The 15,252-nt window shown below is 46.7% G+C and overlaps 1 protein-coding gene across 1 annotated transcript in view; it reads left to right on the forward strand.

Moving 5' to 3' along the window:
- Positions 1 to 11,315: 11,315 nt before the first annotated feature.
- T265_02900 (hypothetical protein) overlaps positions 11,316 to 15,252 on the forward strand; it is a gene marked incomplete at both ends in the record, with an annotated part of 26,866 nt that continues 22,929 nt past the window's right edge. Inside the window, 5 exons of the mRNA XM_009167253.1 lie at positions 11,316 to 11,602; positions 11,970 to 12,023; positions 12,055 to 12,243; positions 12,282 to 12,366; positions 13,450 to 13,614. Of these exons, the coding sequence (XP_009165517.1) occupies positions 11,546 to 11,602; positions 11,970 to 12,023; positions 12,055 to 12,243; positions 12,282 to 12,366; positions 13,450 to 13,614 (550 nt within the window). The remainder of the gene's footprint in view (positions 11,603 to 11,969; positions 12,024 to 12,054; positions 12,244 to 12,281; positions 12,367 to 13,449; positions 13,615 to 15,252) is intronic.

Consider the following 15,252-nt stretch of genomic DNA (forward strand, 5'->3'; position numbering starts at 1 on the left):
TGGGTTCGGTTTCCCTTTATGTAGGTCCCAGTGCGTATACGTGGGCGCGTCGGCACATGAGTGCTACGCTGACTAGGCCGTGCAGACAATCGATGTCCGATGAGTCAGCTTAATGTGACGTGTTTGTACTTAGGAGAAAAAAGACAAGCCTCGCGATCCAGTGAGCGACTGTGAGTTGAACATTCAAGTATGCAGGTGACTAGGACGCTACAAGTCCAAGGTTCCGAAGGGACCTCTGGGGCGATGCCGTCTGCTTCCTGTCTTCGTGGTTTTTGAGGGAGCTTTTCGCTTGCGAGGTTTTTTCATTCCGGAGGAGCCCGGTTTGCTCGGGCCTTTGGCTCTGGGGGACGAAGTCTTTTACCCGTGTGCGAAAATATCGAGCGTTGCTGTTTGTAGTTATTTCAGCACCCCCATTCTGGCGACGAGAGTTGCTGTTGATCAAAGAGTTGCGTCAATCTTTCGCCTTCCTGGATTCTTGTGTGTTTTGGCGCGGTTTGGCCGGAAAAGTGTCTCTGTGTGGCCCTGGGTGCTGGGTGGCGGCACCAAGAATTAATGATTTTGGTGGCGCTCCCAAGAAGCTCGTTTTCACGGGGGACTGCAACTTGAAGCCAGCTAGCAGCTTTCTAATCTGGCGATTTTTATGTGGCTTGTTTGGCTGCAATCGTACTTCTTTCGTGTTTGTGTGGACAACCGATCCGCCAGCGATCAGCGTGGCCAACTGGATGTACGAGGGATCCTCCCGATGGCTGTAGTCACGTCTATGGCTTAGGTTGTCGGGGTCTTGGGCGACGGTTGTGTCCACAAGCAGAGAGGCCGTTTTTGACGGAGTGGAGCTGAAGATTGTCTTAGCTGCTTGTCCCCGGACATCCGACTCAGTACAGTTCAGGGATTGTGGCTTTATTGAGGAGTGCATGGCTGCAGCTGTTACGGAGATAAGCGCTGATAGCTCCACGTACTTTGGGCGCTGCTTGCATGTGAGGTTTGCCTCCTCCAGGGCAACACTGCTTTTGGTGAGCGGGAGGCCTGTGGTGGTCGAATAAAAACTGCTGTCCGGAGACGCAGTTGGTTTCGTCGGCCGGCTTTCGGGAGCACAACGGGATATGAGCACAACCTGCTTGGACATGAGTTTGGGTTCGGCTGAGTTTGCGCCCAGCGGAAGCCTTTTTCATGCCTCCACCCCTGACCTGTTGTGACCGAGCTTTCGCGCGTCTAGAGGGCGATCCTCAGATAGACGCCTGACCATTGGGTTGGCCTTCTGAATGCTGCCAGCCCGCTCCAAGCTCTTCTGTACGCCAGATGGGGAAGAAAGAGTGACGAGAAGTCCAAGCGTCCGATTGCTTCCCTTCTGGTGTATCCATTCCGCATGGAGCGNGGTCGGGCTAGGTGGGGACATTCCAAAGGATTGATTGTGCCAGCTTCAGTGGCGGGGTTTTTCCGGAGAATGACCCCCAGAATATCAATCTGCCTTCCCTTAGGCGCCTGTCCACTAGAGACGCTGTCGCGGTCTATATAGACGAGTCAGAGAGTTATATTACTTTCTTCGCAGCCATAGGGCCTTGTATGGATACCGCGAGTTCGTATAATCGCCACCCATCCAGTAGCACGGGTGTATCGCCCATCGCCGGTGGTTCTGAGTCTGGCCTTTAATTCAGGGAAACCAAAAAAGAGCAGCGTTGCTGTTTGTCTGTAGCTGGATTGGCCTTGTTCCGGTTGTCACTTGTCCCACAACACCAAGAAATACAAGCGGACGACAGATGTCTTCCCGTTTGTTCTAAAAAAAGAATATAAAAAACATTCAAGCATGGGGTAGCCTGAGAGTACCTGTAAGGCTTACGGCTAACGTCGACGTGTAAGGTATTTCCACTCTCGTCTTAGTGGAGTCACACCACTCCCAGTCCACTTCATCACTCAAACATAGCACACATGGTCCTCTCTCTTGTCATCTAGAGCGATCATATGCACAAAATGCTATTAACTTAGGATTTCTTGATTACAAGCAGTCACAGCTAGCACTTAATGGCTTTTTTGCTATGAACCATTAGTTTTCTGGAGTTGAGAGCATTGACTCGGCGACTGGTGATCCTTAAGCTTAATTTCCTGTTAGGTTGATGTAGTGGACCTCAGTTAAGCTACGATTCTTACCACTTATCTGGGAAGCTGTTGCCTGTCCGCTTTTCACTTGTCCACTGTCACTGCTGACAGTCATTCCATTTCTTTCTCTTCGCCCCTCTTCCCAAGCTTCAGTCCTCGACCGCAGTTGCCCAAACGCCTCTCAGAACTGTTATTCATTCAAACTGGCTGGTGCTCGGTCTACACTCACACGGTCCTCTAACAAAAGGAAAATTGTCCGTGAGCCTACATCTGTATGACTCCCTGTGTCAATCTCCGTCTCACCACGGAACTGCGTATCCCTTCTCCGACCCTTGACGACCGTTACGGGGTTGTCCATAAACCGAAGCATGTCAGTGCGATGATGGCATGGCACTGTCATACCCAGTGAGATGGCACTCCCGCAACTATTCTCTCCAGAATCTCGACCGCAACCCCTCGCCCGCTCATGCCTGTAGCCACAACTTCGAGCAGTTCCCATCCGGCCACGTCTCTGGGATGAACTCTTCCGTACCCAATAAATTTTCGCTCAGATTTGGCTAGCCTGGCTTTCCTACTGCAATTTCGACTTGCCCGTTGCACAAGTTCAAATCCGTATACGAAGTTCAGGTCGCCCTATGTATTAGCAACTTGCCCCCATCCAACCTACTCCCCTGCACCTGACATCCCTACAACACTGCAACCAGTGAGTTTGCTTGCTTTCAGATTAAACCACATTTTTGAGACAAAACTTGACATGTGCTCCCAATTTGAATCAACCCATCGCCATCTCCACTGTTGCTCGTTGTGACTCCGGCCATTAACCTGACCGCCCAAGGTCACTCATGGCCAGCAATGGTTTTCGGTTTTAGTTCATGCCACTTGACTGTTTTTGATCTAGTCGAACCTCATGACCATTTTTCCCAAAAAGTTGGGAGATAACCTATTATTGCTATATCATCAAGAGTTCCCCACTGTTTGTGACATTGTCCTCCTTTTGTGCAATCCGTACCCCCACAAATCCCTCAGTCATGCTCCATTCTGACTGTAAAACTACGATCATGCCAGACGGTATGCCACCCACAAGTTGAGAATAAATATTATTATCATTATTGGTTCAGCGAAGAAAGTTCCCTGTCAACTTTCGTCCAGGTCGCTGCATTCATAGCGCCTGAGTCCTCCAGTGCCTTCGAAAGGCTCTAATTTTGCGTCGAGTATCCCGATTAAAGCGGAACAGTAACAGTGGTCTTTGTGAATCTTCACTGGGGATTGTGTACCGTTTTGGGGGCTCTGCTTTTCGCTGCGGTATGCATTGCGCCCTTAAGGTAGAGGCGGCTGGCGCAGAAAAACGGGTCAGGAGAGTTAGTTAGTAGGGTTATCTGGTCGTCCTGTAAACCCGTGCATTTGAAATGCCACCGGGCCTTGCGGGTGTGGCATTGCATACCGCGTTTGACGTTTGACAGGCAGCCATTTCGCCCACCTCTGTTGTGGTCTATCAATGGCTGCAGAGGGAAATCGGTATAAATCGATGTCATGTTTCGGACTAGATGTAAAGTAGAAAGTGTGCGCAAAATATCAAGGGTTATCTCTCAAATGTTTTGTTAGAGTAACAAAATTCAACAATCACTCGCGTGTACTCTGTAAATAGATTGAAAAACGATGAACTTCTTCCACAAATTTGCACGAGGGAAAAACGAAACCGATTTTTAACGTACCGCGAACAACATCGAATAACCTAGTTTAACCACAGCCTAAGCACCTGTGGAAGTGTTGCGGTCGGAGGAAGAAGCCAAAATCAGAAGTTTTGTACTTCCATTTGTGCTTATTTGAAATGCAAATCCCTTGGTTCTAGGGCTTGTGCTTAAGATCAAAAGTTAGGTTTAAAGGGAACTCTGGGACTGCGTTCAATATAACAAGCAGGGCAAACCCGAACCTCCTGGCCGGCCCGTTACTGGTAAGGCAGGGAGCATGCGCGTCTATTAAGACACGTACTGCGCACAAGTTAAATAATGCCAAGTAACTGGAACTCGTGAAACAACCATCGATCATAATTTTTCAGGATATTTCGGGTTAGTTCACGTGCAATGTGTATGAGTTAAGGACTCATACCCGTGCTTTGTGCCCCCTCATTGAAAGCATTCCCGAATTATTTTGCCGAAACTATAGGGTTTTGAATGTTGTGAACAATACGGGAAGTTCGTGTAGTCAGTTTACATCCTTCGGTGATATTTTGCTCATAGCGTTTTGTTTAAGTGGGCCTTTGTTACCGGTTTATGAAGGGTGAAACACATACGCGTACTTTGCATATTTGGCATTTTTTGGTGTTCTTTAAGAAACATATAACATCCGCAGAATATCCAATACAACTTCCACCCAGGAAAGTCGGTCATTGACATCTGGTTGCTTTGTACTCCTCAGATTTAACAAGATTATTTTATTCGGCTAACTTTGTCGAAACACATTTTGCTATGGGGCTCAGCTTTCACTAAGTACAACCTTTTTGGACAACAGAATGATTTGCGAAGTTGAATTGCGGGGGCCCACTCCGTACATAAATCCCTTTGCCAGATATACAAACCTATTGTTAGTGTGAGAAGAATTGGGATTTTTGCGGAGATTTCGTCCTGCAAGTAAAGCCAATCAATGCTGAAAACCCTAAGAGCACTGTACAGCTGTTTCATCCTTACTGGGAATCATCAGCAGTGCGGATCTCACGAAACTGCGGAGAGCCTCGAACCCGCGACCTCCTTGTTAGTAGTTTGGACACTTAACCATTCGGCCACGAGAGGCTGATTAGCAGTGTGATTAACTCGCACTTAGACAGGATAAAGCGCCGCTCATCCTTCAATTACGGTATCCAGATCACGCGGTCACACGTGTTGACCGGCACCCCGAGCAATGACTATTCAGAGGAAGATTCACTCATCGGGCAAAGTTTACTCTTCCACTGAGCTACTTATAGATTGTTGGTGGTGTGAGGAGATTTGGGGTTTTTGTGGAGAGTTCGTCCTGTAAGTGAAGCCGTAATTGAAGTCGTTACTCGACGTAGGCTTGTCCATGTCGAACGCCCTGGGTGAGCTTTGCCCACCCATCATATCTTCGAAGTAGCAGAATACTTTGCGCAAATGCACGAATTGCTCACTTTCAACGCAGGCACACGTCACGGTCGGATAATACCCACCATCTATCATACTGTCCCTTTTCCTAACTATCTCCTGCCCACAAACACCGCCAGTCATGCTTTTATTTTGCCTGTATCATTATGAGCATGCCTAACTGTAGGCCACACACACGTTAAGAATACACACTGTTATCCTTATCGTTTTTATTATCCAGCCAAGCCATACGACTCGACAAAATTCATACCTGCTATTGTCCACGTTTGCAGATACTATTGACACCAGAAAAGTCGAGCCAGCAACTGGCAACCATGTTGACGCATGTAGATCATTCAGATCCCCGAAAGTCAAGAAGTTGCGTATGTCATAGAACACCATGGATCGTAAAAGACCAATAGATGGAGGCAACTCTCTGTGCAGGCATTAACCATGCCCTATTTCATGCGAGGGAAAATGGGTGTCGGCGGAACCCAAAGTCCACTTGGAAGCCGTTTCAAGTGATACACCAACATTTTACAGAACAGTGATCTGGTCGCCTTCAGTTATCAATCACAAAAGTTCAGAGTAGGATAGCATTCCCCAAATGTCTCAGAGAACCCGAACCTGATGGTCTCCATCCCGCACTTTCAAAGAAGTTGTAGAGACCCTGAGTGCGGACGGGCCAATCGGCATGGTGTATAAATTTTTCTATTTGGGCGATTGTATAAGTCCCTGTGGGATGGCTAGAGACGAGCCTGATTTTCCAAACAAGAAGGCAACTCTTACTGACATCTGAACTATTGGCGGGTGACATCATTTTGTCCAATAACGGCAGAGAAGAGGCTGTGGCAAGTCGGTCTACACTGCATTATGGATTAGAAGCGTTGCCTCTTCGAGCAGAGACACGAAGGCTGTCAGGAGTTGATAACCGGTGTTCTTGAAGGACTCTTCGAGTGCGGTAGTAAAATTAAGCTTGCAATGCCAATTTATACCGAGATATACCGAGATATACCAGATGCTTTTGGGAATATGCTAATCACACTTCGCAGACAGCGCTGGTCGGGACACGTATTCCACATGCCAGACGACCGTCTGTCTCGCAGAGGTTTTGCTGCTTAGCCATGCACTAACTGAAAGCGACCGAGAGATTTACAGCGTATGATCTGGTGTAGTGGTCTGGCTGCCCAATAAGTTAGTTTACCAGGAGTATGTGGCAAAAAACTAAAACTAATAACGATAGGTTGGGTATACAATAATGAAGAGGTCAGATGGAACAGACTCACTAACAATTGTTCTCTTTTAAATAGTTCGTCGTTGGCCCAGGTCAGCGAATAAACAATAATCAAAGTATGTTGGTCCAGAGGTCTTCTTCCGAACGGTTCCCACATATAATAAATTCCGAAGCTGGTCTGAAATATTTTGGTACCAGATTTAGTACATGAGACTCGCGAATGACGCTGAAAGCGCGAGCGAAATCAGAAGAGAGAGAGAGTCGAAGCACGTGACCACGCTTGTACTGTGTGAAATTGTACAAGTGCGTGTTTTTGTAGTTTATCGCATTCAAATAAAAAAATATGCAGTTGATGAAATACGTAGCGTTATAATGGGAGTTAAATAAAGGTATAAAACGCCGCACTGGCAACAAAGAATGAAACATCAACCGTAGCCTGAGTCTGGTTCATATTTCTGCGGCACTCAAATCACCAGTGGCTAATGGCACTGGCAGACGCGGATGAATCAGATCCAATGAAGCATCCGCACCAGGATTGTAGTCTCCAGCGAGTAGCTATCAAGTTTCAGAAACTATCTGATTGCAATAACTGTACGTTCTCAAATAGGCTGTCGGTAAGTAGCTCCCAATCTAGCGTCCCCTTAAAAACAACCAGGAAAGATACACAACGTGTATAAACGTCAAAAACCAAGCCGAAAACACACGTGCGGTGAGTCTCCCCCATAAAGTTTATGCAGTGACAACATTCTGGCGGTCTTGGGCCTTTGGAAGATACTAGATCGTGGTTGGCTGCTTTGTGAAGACATTCAACCAATCAGAGCTCGTCTTCATGCTGGCCCGCTATGCAGGTACGTTCAATTTGCGGATTCCTGCTTTACGGCGGTTCCGCATTTTACGAAATGCCAGCTCATCTGTGTCTCCTGTAGTCTACTTTTTGAAGAAGTTGGGACCTGTTTTCTAAAAGACAGCGAATCCTACTAGGCAGCCTGCGGCTCATCCAACTGCGTGCTGTTTTTTGGGACGAACATCGCGTCAGCCCCGTGAACTTTCTGAACAACGGTCCTATATAAGTCTTCCACTGAATCTGGTCCCAGTCTAACTTGTTTAAGAACTATGCGTATTCCTGAGAAGTCTGCACGGCAGAAGTCTCGAAACTACGTTTGAGGTTCAGGGCCAGATCTGGCCCAACAACAGCTGAAATCAAACGTCAGCACACATTGGTCGCTTTGTCCCAGTGGAACGTTAATTATTACCTGATCAACGAAGTGTCTTTCGCTTGTGGTGACGAAATTCAGGAAGGATGTTAGCCGGCCTGTGCGGTATCCGATGGGTGCAACGACTTGTTGAGTCCAAACTCTGTCGAACGACTTCAATCAGCACCCCTGCAAAATATCCGCTTGATCCGACACGCCGGAGCTCCATCCAGGAGGCCTTTGGAGCAGGAGATGCGTGAAGAGGCAGTTGGAGGAGATTTGCTCAAGGGTTCGTATGAGGAATTGGTCATCTTCAGGGGGACTCGAGGGGCTAGGGTGGACCACACCGAGAAGGAGAGAATCGGACCCGCGCAGCGGGATTGGGATCCACAGTACATCGCAAAAATGGTGCAGGAGTGGTACCAGAGAGGACAATCGGCATGGGCAGGGCCGCATGTAAGTACAAAGCAACCCCACCAATCGGGGACAAGAAGCAGGATCTAGTCCCGGATTGGGTTGTGGGGACCACATCTTCACACTGTTAAGTGATCAAGCAGCCATACTTGTATCGGTGCCCTACCATCATGCTATTCTTTGACTTCAAGGGTGCGTTAACTTCCGTTGACCCCGCTCCTCACCACACTCAACCCATCATGCTCTTAAGTTCGAGTATCTCACGTCTTTTATATGCGTATAATTTTCGCGTGGAAGGGCATTCCGGCCCATCAAAAGCCTCCGTGGGAGTACCTCGCTCCAGGTACCGCGCCCTTACCGACTATCTCGAGCGAGTGCGCGTGACCGCAGCCGAACTTGGCCCCTGTGGCTGTCATTTTGAACTTAGAATGAGTTATCTGAGCTGGAGACAGCGAATATGGCGGTTCACAACTTTTGACCCATGAAGACTTTAATGGTTGATTTAAAATTTCCTGCGAACCATTCTGATTTTCGCGGTCGACTAACCAAAAAGTCTCCGAAAAAATCGATGGATGTTGCCTCGCCCAAGATTTAGGCAACACCTGCCTAAACGTATCGATGAAACATTCAGTCTGACCGTTTGGTTGCGGGTGGTATGTGGCGAAAGAACTGGCGGGAGAATTCGGGCGAGATGACCCAAGTGGTTAGAGTGCGAATCTACTGACCTGAAGGTCCGTGATTCGAACTCGACCTCCGCCCCTAGACTTCCCCTGCCTAGGCTTGGGCAACCTGGCAGTATCCCAGCCCTCGTGCAACCTTCTGGTAGCATGGCAGTTAGGCTTTGAAAGGGTGCTACACCTAAAGGATCGGCGAAAGAACCTGTGTGGTTGTATTCCTACGGCGGAATTCCTGGAAGAACCTGAAGGTGAATTGCAATTCGTCGTTCGATACGATGGCATCCACCCCACGTTTCCGGGAATTGTCGGACAGTACTCACAGGATGTTCGTTTGTGACGGTGGATTTCTGACCGTTTTTAGAAAGCGTCAATCGAGATGAGGTGGGTCATTCTGTCGATGGAGAAAATGTAGTCGGTCTGTATCCGCGACAAGGATCTTTCGGGGCTGGCGAGGCAGCAGGTGTGGGAGGTCTAGTGGTTTGTTGACATTGTGAACGGTGGTTGATATAGCCGGAGATGTGGCGGTTCATATGCGGTGAGTAGGCATAGCTAGGAGCGACTGGCTTTATCCAGTCTATTCATGGATGCCTTGAATGAAATACATGATGACTGGAAAACACACAGAACGCGGTATCACCATGCGCTCTCGATGCAGTCATCCACAATTGACAGAACCTCAACGACCAAAAGGCCGTTTGTGATCATCGTTCGCCCTGGGAGTAGTAACATTGCAGTTTCACGCTGAACATCGTGTACTACTACTGGCAGGTCACGAACGGCTTGTAATAGTTGCTTGCCCACATGACCGCCGATGCCACAGATATATTAAAACACTGCTTACTGCTCAAAAGTGGCCTCTTTAGAAGGTAAAAACCATAATTTCGAAGAGGTAGTAACCGTAATAGGGATACCAGGAATCCAGCTTCTGCTTCTGAGCCCTCTCTCTTGACGCTGTATCTCCTGGGACGCAAGGTATTATTTGGCTGGTATGTCGATTAAAAGACGCGTTTGGGCCGTAGAACTTGTGCGACGAGAAATAAATGGAAGCAATTTCGGATCACGTGCGATGTCCAAGAGACCATTATCAGTGAGTTGCTCAAGGATAATGTGACGATGAGTGCCGGTGTATAAATTGCGTGGCAGAATAATTTCATTTTAGTTGACCATTAGCTGTGTAACTTAAACCCCACTACTACCGTTCACGTTGAGTCGTAGCCTGTCACTCACAGCACCTTACTTTATGAAGCACCAGTATGCCTTTCTGTCTTGAGAGGCCATCGGACTGCTGGAAAAGTGAGCTCTCTCAGTATTGTTTAAAGATGAAAATGCTTCTTTAAGCTCGAGATAGCTCAGTGATTGAGTCGGGAACTTACTGACCGGAAGGTTCGTGCTCCGAATCCACCTATCTAGGCTTCGGTATCCTGACAGTACCTCAGCCCTCATGCTTCTGTCGAGCTGACGTGGTAGCTAGGCACTGAAAAGGTGTCACATGTGAATGACGAGTATTATGCTGCGGCCTTAGCTGGTCTGTGCCTATTTGTGAACAGGCGCACCTTCCTGACAATTTAGGGTAACCGTTCATCGCAGTTTCCAAAAAGAACTCAAAACGACTCTTAACATGGAGGTATAAGCGTTGCACCTATTCTAAAACATCAACTTCCATATTATCATGACACTTAACCTCGGCATGTGAAATCCAAGATGAAGCAGAAGTTAGATCAGATAGAGCACACTGGTCACGGTTCTACTGACTGACTGCCAAAATTTCCCTCTTGACCGTTACTGTTTACGAAGGCTGCCTCTCTCGTGGAATGTATAGTTCAGGGGATCGTGAAAGTAGTGTGACCTTTGCACCTTAATGACAGATAGATGGAATTATTTTGATGTTTGACTGGGAACGTCAGAGGATACCTATGTAGCTGACCTCTATGGTGAGCATGCTACCACTGCGTGTCCGGAGGCGAACCATTACAACTAACTGGATATCACAGCGATGGAAGGGCTACGGACCAAAAGTGAACACGCCCTGTTTAGTTAAGATGTAGTCCACTCAGAACCGAGCTCCCTAAATTCCACGCTTCTGGTCCCATTACGAAGATTCTGGCTTGACCTTGATGAGACTTCTGTGATAACGGTATGAATATTGCTATGAAGGGCTGTCTTAAGTTACCATGTCCTTTCGGCGAAAAAAAAACAGTGCAGTTTCTTGAAGGAACGTTACCCATATTGTTGCCGAAAACTTCGCCAGCTCACGATTGTTCTCATCCTTCGTAGGACTCGCCAGGTAGGCACAGTCCCCGAGTTTCCGCTAACCTTTTGTTCCAGCTGGACACCATATTGTGCGCAAACTGTACGTAAACTGACTTGATGCTCACGGGAGACCCAATCGAGTGTATTTTAACTGTTGCGGGCAATTATGTGTTCAAGGAGAGCGTAAGGCTCAGAAGACGTCTGGGACTGCGTTTATCTAGTGAGCTCCTAAAAGGCGAAACCGGTCATGAGCAGTCGAAGCTGTATTTAGTCTCATGGGTAATGTGTTCCATCAAGAAAATAGCACTATTTTTGTCACGGATTTTTCATCGTTCTGTTTGAATTCCAGCCCCTCCCATCATTACCAGTCGCATTCCACGTATACTTTCAACCAACGAGTCCTCATCTTTGGACACGCCTTTCGGCGTGTCGGCGTCGGTACGCCTTTTGAAAATTGTCTGAAAATAGAACACCAAGCTATCTTCTCTAAGTTAAACGAACGCGCCCGGGAAACTTGCTTGTGGTTGTTTTCTTGGAAACCGATCAGCGAGCCCGCAGTGTATTCATGACGGTCCAGTAACGAATCTATGATCAATGTCACGCAAGCAGGATAACGACTTGAAACGACGTTTCGAACATAAAATGTATCTGGTACGTTTCTTGCTTTGACTGATTTCAGCCTTATTTATTCCATTCGTATTTGGCCTTTATAACCCATTTTAGCATTTCCCTCAACATGTTTGTTTTTATGTGCTCTCCGATCACAGAGCTCCCAGTTTTCAATTAATCGAAAAAGTTTTGGAACCAATTGAGAAGTCATCGTCTTAAGATAGGTCTTAAGATGACTAGGTGTTGTGCCGGAGTACCGTAACCACCCTGTGCTGCCAAATTTTATTCCTTACATTCCTTACTTGGCATTGGTCTTGAAACTGAGCCTCTCGGAATTCTGCAAGTTACCAGTTAACAACTGGCTTTCCTTAGACTATCATCTCGCTTATTTCTTGTTTCTCTCTAATAGGCGAAAGAACGTCCAGATGATCTGTTTGATTTGGCAGACTGTGGATTGAAAGAGGTAAGTTTCCTGCATTGGTGCATTTCAGCAGATTCCTTCTGGTACATTTTCCTTAGCCAAGGTCCTGCTTAAAACCCATTTACTGCTGCAAAACAATGCACTTCGAAACTTGGAATCCGGAGGCAACCTTTCAGATCTTCAGCATCTTCAAGTGCTTGACTTGAGTTCAAACCTATTACAGCGGCTGCCGGATAAATTCCACAATTTGTCGTCTTTACAGGTTTGTCTCCAATCAGCTTCTCTTTATAACTTAAGCAGATTCTCAATTTGTCGAAAAATCGCTTGCAATCGCTGCCTCCCAGCTTTGTGAAGCTTTCTTCCCTGCATAAGTTGAATCTTGAAGGTTGGTTTCCCTTCACCGCTATTCCAAGTTAACCCTTTTGTCCGGGAAATACATTTTCAGATTATGTTCCCGTGTGTTGCAGGCATATCGCGGCCTGTCCACACAGTACTGCGTTACCTCTTGATACTTTGATTCGATCATCTGAACCAGGATTATAGTGAATGGCACGAGATGTTCCGCTTCATATAGGATGTACTGACCCCGAAAATCTTGCTTGATTACCCAGTGAGTAAATAACAGAGATTAGTGGATACTGATCAACCATGGTGTTCTTCGTGGTAACCAATTCAAACTCAGCTCTCATACAACCGGTATAGGATAACCCAGCAAAGACCGTTCTGACGAAAGTTTGTTCCCCAGGCGGGTTTGGTACTGTCAGTATGTCTAAATACTGGTGGTTCTGGCGGGTTACTTGGCTGTTGACTTGGGGGAAGTTAGTCTATTCGCAATCATCATCATCATCATCGACAGCATGACATCAGTGTTCAACACCGATGCTTCACTGCTGTTCGCAAGCCAGTTGCCGAACTCGTCATCATCGACAGCATGACATCAGTGTTCAACACCGATGCTTCACTGCTGTTCGCAAGCCAGTTACCGAACTCGGCTAACAGATCATTTGCCAACCATGGCTTAGTGTACCACCCTCAGGAGATAGCAGTTGCAGTGCTTTCCAAGTAAGACCATCACCGCCATTTTGCGCCAAATGGTTACACTAGATGTAGAGATTTTTTGAATCACTATAGCATTCTGATACGCTTTGACTAAGGTCACTGTTTAAACCAACAGTTGCGCGCGGAATCGGGTCCAGTTCTCAGCTGATCGTTTACTACCTTTCAACTTTTGCAGTGTTTTACTGGGATTCTTCTCGCATGTGGAACTAAGGATGTCAGTTGGAAGATCGAATGATCATATCCGTGGTAAACGCCGTAATTAGAGTAAAGATTAAGCATTAGCCGTCCTTCTAAGATTCTTGATGTGGCATCCACTTGACTTCGCAGGTGTATCCAGAGCCAGCATTTCCTTGTCACTGTAGCTTTGACGCCCTAAATATCCAGCACCTATGTGTTTGTTTTCTTACAGACAATGCATTCAAGTTTGTGCCCAGCGAAATTGGCGCCCTTCCACAGTTGGTGGTACTTGGACTTGCTGGTAACCCATTTTCCGAGCTACCAGCCCAAATTCTGAAATTGACGAATTTGCAGCAACTCACTCTTCCGGTAGAACAAATGCGATTCCCTCCTGCAGGTAGGATTACCAGTGTCAACCCCTATTATGCGTCTCTTGGGTGTTGTTAGTTCTCCTGTCCTACTACCAACTATTTACTGACATGTTGTTTAATGCAACTTACCCTCGTCATTTATAAGTAACCAATCGAGCGTCTACCAATTTTCACTAGCGTCCTATCCCATACAACGACTAAGATTTTTTTTATGATTCCTTTCATAGAACTTGATACAGCAGCTGTTCATTTTACGCAGAGGATGGGCTCTCTTCTGAAACCCACTTCCCGAGAATGACAAATGCCTACAATAAACCGGCACTTTTCCTGCAATATCCCTTTTATAGCTTGAGCACGAATCATTTCACTCTTCAACTACACTTTAGACGCAACTAAATAAATGGAAAATTCATTCACGGCATGCACGTTACAGGTTTGAACAGTACTTATGTGTCGCAATTATTTTTGTGAGTACACACCAAAATGGAAATCATTGAACGCCAGTTTTTCTCTTAGTGGAGCTTATCTGCAGCGCGTACTCTTGTTCGTGCTGGGTTTTGAACTCCTGGCGTCAGATATGCGAAGCGAGCGTACACGTGCTAGCACACGCTCGACGCCACTCATCAATCATGCCTAAACAATGTGATTTGTTTGCCCGGCGCTTTTAGCGACACCCAGAACTGTCTGAGTGAATTAATTGTCATCATTCCATGAAGTGACGAAACTCCTATATTCAATCAGGTTCGTGATACCCTTGTCCGGTGCGCTCATCATCTGACACTGGTGGTATTAGCGTATTTTATTATTTACTGATACCGGTGGATCGAATGGGTTGGCCTCTTGGACCTCAACATCAGTCATAAGCTTATCTCACCCTGAAATGTTTTTCTTGTTAGCGACCCATTGGCTACCCTGACTAGTTGAGCAGTAGGTTGCTTCGGTCCTCTGCAAAGGTTATTTGGCCCACGGCAGATAAAACCCCATTTAAGTAACAGTTCAAACTGTTTGACGCCGTAATCTTTCGTTCGTTCTGACTTGGACACTCCGTCGCGTCCGTTTAGGTTAACCTATTCCGGCACGCCATATATATTAGTAACACCTAAATCGATTAGCGAGGTGCCAGGTCGTTGGTTTATGCCTGTAATTACCATCAATTTAGTGATACAAAATGGACATATTACTTATGAAACTCTCAGCAGTCAGCATGCCATCCCTTCGCGGTGTTCGTCCACTGGGGTTGCCTGCTGAAATTTTTGGAGTGAAAACTTCGTTTTCCCTTAGGAGTGGTTCATTTTTCAAGGTATTCGCTCTCGAGGATAGGGGGCTGGTTCGCTTGCATTCAGTCAATGTTTCATACACGCCTGATTATATCTTCATCACCACGTTGCATTCTGGTATTTATCTGGGTACGTAGGACACTTCGTTTCAGACAAATTGTGAACTGCTCATTGGGCTCTTAATAACAGCGATGTTTAAGGTGTAAGGCCACATTTGTAATGGAATGCTCATTGCTTGAGACATTCATGAGGATCAGCTCTGGGTTGTATGTACTTCTATCCATACAGACGGTGTTTACAGCTGGTGTCATGAGCCGTTGGGCGACCACCGCAACGTTTGTTTTTACCTCGCTTGACCGATGTATATTTTCTACTTATGTATCGGCG

The sequence above is a fragment of the Opisthorchis viverrini genome (assembly GCF_000715545.1).
Source record: "Opisthorchis viverrini unplaced genomic scaffold opera_v5_40, whole genome shotgun sequence".
Taxonomy (NCBI): Eukaryota; Metazoa; Platyhelminthes; class Trematoda; order Opisthorchiida; family Opisthorchiidae; genus Opisthorchis; species Opisthorchis viverrini.